Here is a 4,273-nt window from a genome sequence, read left to right on the forward strand (position 1 = left end):
TTAATAATAACAAATTTGGTTTCAAATTTTGGCACAATGCCAACAATTTCGGAGGAGGGTATAAGTCTATAACATCAGCCCTAATACTCAACGGACACTTATTTTATCCACCCCGAAAGGATGAAAAGTAAAGTCGACACCAGCGGCAGAAATCCCGCTAAGCATTTTTTCCGGCGTGGTAATGGTTTTGCCACCTCGCTATCTTAAATAATAATAATAATAATAATAATAATAATAATAATAATAATAATAATAATAATAATAATGATAACAATAATAATAATAATAATAATAATAATAATAATAATAGTGGTTTCTGATTTAGACACAGTCATAATGGATTACGTCGATGCCATTAACCCCAGCAATTGACCAGTAATTTAATCGAACCCGGAAGGTAAAGTTTAACCTGGGTGTGATTTGAAGTCAGGATTTATAAAAGCTGGAAAAAAATGTCACAAAAATAATGTTTACAGGGGATAATAAAAAAAAATGTTAGAAGAGATGTGAAAGTTATGACCGAAAATATGGAGAGCTTAGAACAAGGCAAAATTGTTTCACGAGTACATCTATCTATCTATCTATCTATCTATCTATCTATCTATCTATCTATCTATCTATCTATATTTGAGTATTCCAGAGGTACAGGTTTCTCTTAACGCAATCCTTATTGATTCAGTTGGAGAATTAAATTCAGGTTTCATAGAATACTCGTTCACCTTCATCATAAGTCAATGAGTAAGGAGATCAGCTAATTGGGCAACCGAAATTATCATCGCTGAAAACGAGGGAGATCCTTTGTCTTATGATTTAGAATAGGAAAAGTGGTCTCCGAGATTGGCGAGAGGGTAAAGAGAACAAGATATCCTTGGTTTCCAGTGCTGGTTCCAAAATTTGCAAGACTAGACTCCATAAAGGTACGGAGGGGGTCAGGTGCAGGTGCTGAATAAGGAGGCGGACACTTGTATATATATAAAGAGGGTTGCGGCTTCCTGGATGTAAGTTGGGATCTGAACAACCCCGGGTGGTTCGCTTGGGTGGGGGTGCCTTGACACAGATGATTTGTCTCTGCTCATCCTGGAAATACATCTTGCATATACATCGTGCATACACACACGCAGACATATAAATATGTTTGTGTGTATGCGCACGCGTTGTGTGTGTGTGTGTTTGTGTGTGCATGTGTTGTGCGTGTGGGATTATTAAGGAATAGAATACTAACAATTGGAAGCACTTTTGTGCGTTCCTTCCTTGTACATTCCTCATCAAGTGGAATATGGTAATGCGACAATTTCTCGGGGACAAGAGACATCGATACCGCCATTTCTCAGTTGTAGTTTTTAAAGAATATTTTTTGAAGAAAAACAGTTTTTTGAATTGTTCTTGTTTAATCGTTACTGTCTTTTCCTCTTCGTTCTTTCTTTCGTTTTTCTTTCTCTCTCTACTTATTAAAACATCCCTTCATTTTCTTTTATGTGTTTGTTTTTGTTGATCCTTGCTGATATTTTGTATGCAAATATTTTAAAATAATCCTCTTTAGGTTTTATTGTTGGCCTTTGTTTAAATATAAACAAAAATAATTGTAATAATAATAATAATAATAATAATAATAATAATAATAATAATAATAATAATAATTTTCGTGGTAGGAATATATCCAGATATTTTCCGTTCTGATCCGATTCTCTTAATAATAATGTTTGTTGTATTTCGTTTCCTTGTACGTATCCGTTCCTAATGCTTGATATCCAACAGCAGACGACCTGAACTTATGGTGAAACGTTAACCACAGTGTACATTTGTGTATATATATCAGGTGTGTATACATATCTATGTACACAAATGGATGTTGCAATATTCATGTCGTTCCCAAAAAAGCAAAATGTAGCTTAGGGTGAAGTGATTAGTTTCTCCACAGCCCTTTTTTTTCCCTCCTTCCTTGATGTTTGGTTCTAAGAATACAAAAATGCACTTTTGTGCATGTTTGTGTATATATGTATGTATGTTTTGTGTGCCATTGTCTGAGCGTTTGTGCATATGTCACAATTGCATTTGTTTATGCGTAAGTGCATATGCAGCAGAAATGTTTTTAGATGAAAAATTTAAATATGAACGTCTACAACTGGCAGAGGAACGAGGAGGAGGCCTCTGGCAAGTAACTGACATGCGTGACTGCAAACGTCCAACTGCATCACAACAGCAGCCGAAAACAACAATAACAACAACAACAGCCCATCACACTGAACAGCATATCTTTCTCCTCTTCACCTATTCCTCATAATTTTCATCACGGTCATCATCATCATCATCATCATCATCATCGTCATCGTCATCGTCATAATCCTCACCAATATATAAATGCCAATCAGGCAACAACAACAACAACAACAACAACAACGACGACGACGACAACAACAATTTAAGTATGTAAGTAAGCAAGCAACTGAACCTTATCCTAACCCTAACCCTAACCCTAACCCTAACCCTAACCCCAACTGAGCCGCCGCGACCTTCACATCGTGATCTAACGTACTTTATGGAAAGCACGTGATATATTTGACCGTATAAACTAAATCAGAGGATCAAGTAATCCTATCACAATAGATATACTTGTTGTTGTTGTTGTTGTTGCTGTTGTTGTTGTTGTTGTTATTGACCATATTTAAATCCGATCAAAATGAACCGGGTACCTGTCGATATTTTGTGTGTGTGTGTGTGTGTGTGTGTGTGTGTGTGTGTGTGTGTGTGTGTGTGTGTGTGTGTGTGTGTGTGTGTGTAGGTGTACGTCTATGCATACATACACACACATATGCATACATGTACACACACACACTCACGTATCTATATGTATACACATACACATACATAAATATATATATTTGAACTTAACCAAAAGGTCTGGTTTCAAATATTATACACACATACACAGAGCACATATAAACACGTACACATACAGATTTTGGTGAGTCCTTGGTTGGAGTATTGCCCAATTCATGAGTATAGCCATAACCACAGAGTAAAACTTATCGCTTTAATCCCAGATGATCGATATAATAAAAAGCTCTGTCGTAATAATAATAATAATAATAATAATAATAATAATAATAATAATAATAATAATAGTTAATGATTTAGGCACAAGGCCAGTAGTTTTTGATGGGAGGGTCTAATTAATACTATCGACTCCAGTACTTGTTTGGTACTTTATTTTATCGACTTCTAAGGGATGAAAAGCAAAGTTAGCATCGGCGGGATTTGAACTGCGAACGTAAAGGTATGTAACCAAATAAAGAAAGGCATTTTTGTTCGTACTAGCAACCCAGTTAATCCACAATAATGATAATACATGATGATGATGATGATGTTGATGCTGTGATAAGTTTGAACGCCGCCCCCCCCCCACACGCACACGCACACACAACGCGCGCGTGAATGCTCACAGATATATGTATATATTTGCATATACCTATATGTGTATATATTTTATATATCTGTATATGTATGTATACATAGCATACATATGCGTATGTACGTATCTATCTATCTATCTATCTATCTATCTATCTATCTATCTATCTGTCTGTCTGTCTGTCTGTCTGTCTGTCTGTCTGTCCGTTTATCTATGTATATTATTGTATGTGTGCGAATTTATAAATATCTCAAGCATAACACCTGTACTGAAGTACATGCATAAAGCCCTACGGCTGTATGTTTGTATGTATGTATGTATGGATGGATGTATCTATGTATGTATATATGTATGTATGCATGTATGTGTGTGTGTATATATAACTATTTATATGTATGTATATGTATGTGTGTATTGTTTATGAGCATAAACGACATAGTGGGGTCGTACAGACAGCCAATCACACAATACTTCTCACACACACACATACATTTACACACGCACACACACACACACGCACGCATATTGAGTATTGTGTGATTGGTTGTCTGTGCTCCCCCAGACATCCAGCCCAACCAAGCCCCTTATCCTCATAAACAATACACCAGTATTTCAGTAGTATTGCCCCAGATATGGTGAATATTTGGGTCATATTTTACAGGGCATGAAGGGGTCTCTTCGAAGGGAGAAAGCAACCTTTATATCAGAAATGGTGATGATAATGGTTGTTGCTGTCGTGGTGGTGGTGGTGTTGGTGTTATACTGAAGAAGAGATATCAGTTGCGAAGTATCAACACTAAATTCACAAGTGGTCCTTAAACTGGTTTGACGATATATACATATGTATACATATATATATATATA

General features: G+C 36.0%; 1 protein-coding gene across 2 annotated transcripts in view; it reads right to left on the reverse strand.

Moving 5' to 3' along the window:
- Positions 1 to 4,273, reverse strand: part of LOC106872064 (Krueppel-like factor luna) — a 16,557-nt gene that overhangs the window by 3,128 nt on the left and 9,156 nt on the right. Inside the window, exon 1 of one of the 2 annotated variants that reach the window (XM_014918915.2) lies at positions 1,223 to 2,201. The exons of the other annotated variant lie outside the window; for it this stretch is intronic. Coding sequence (XP_014774401.1) covers positions 1,223 to 1,324 — 102 coding nt within the window. The 5' untranslated portion in view covers positions 1,325 to 2,201. Of the gene's footprint in view, positions 1 to 1,222; positions 2,202 to 4,273 lie in introns of those variants that run through there. 2 annotated transcript variants of the gene reach the window in all.

This window comes from Octopus bimaculoides, chromosome 13 (genome assembly GCF_001194135.2).
Source record: "Octopus bimaculoides isolate UCB-OBI-ISO-001 chromosome 13, ASM119413v2, whole genome shotgun sequence".
Classification (NCBI taxonomy): Eukaryota; Metazoa; Mollusca; class Cephalopoda; order Octopoda; family Octopodidae; genus Octopus; species Octopus bimaculoides.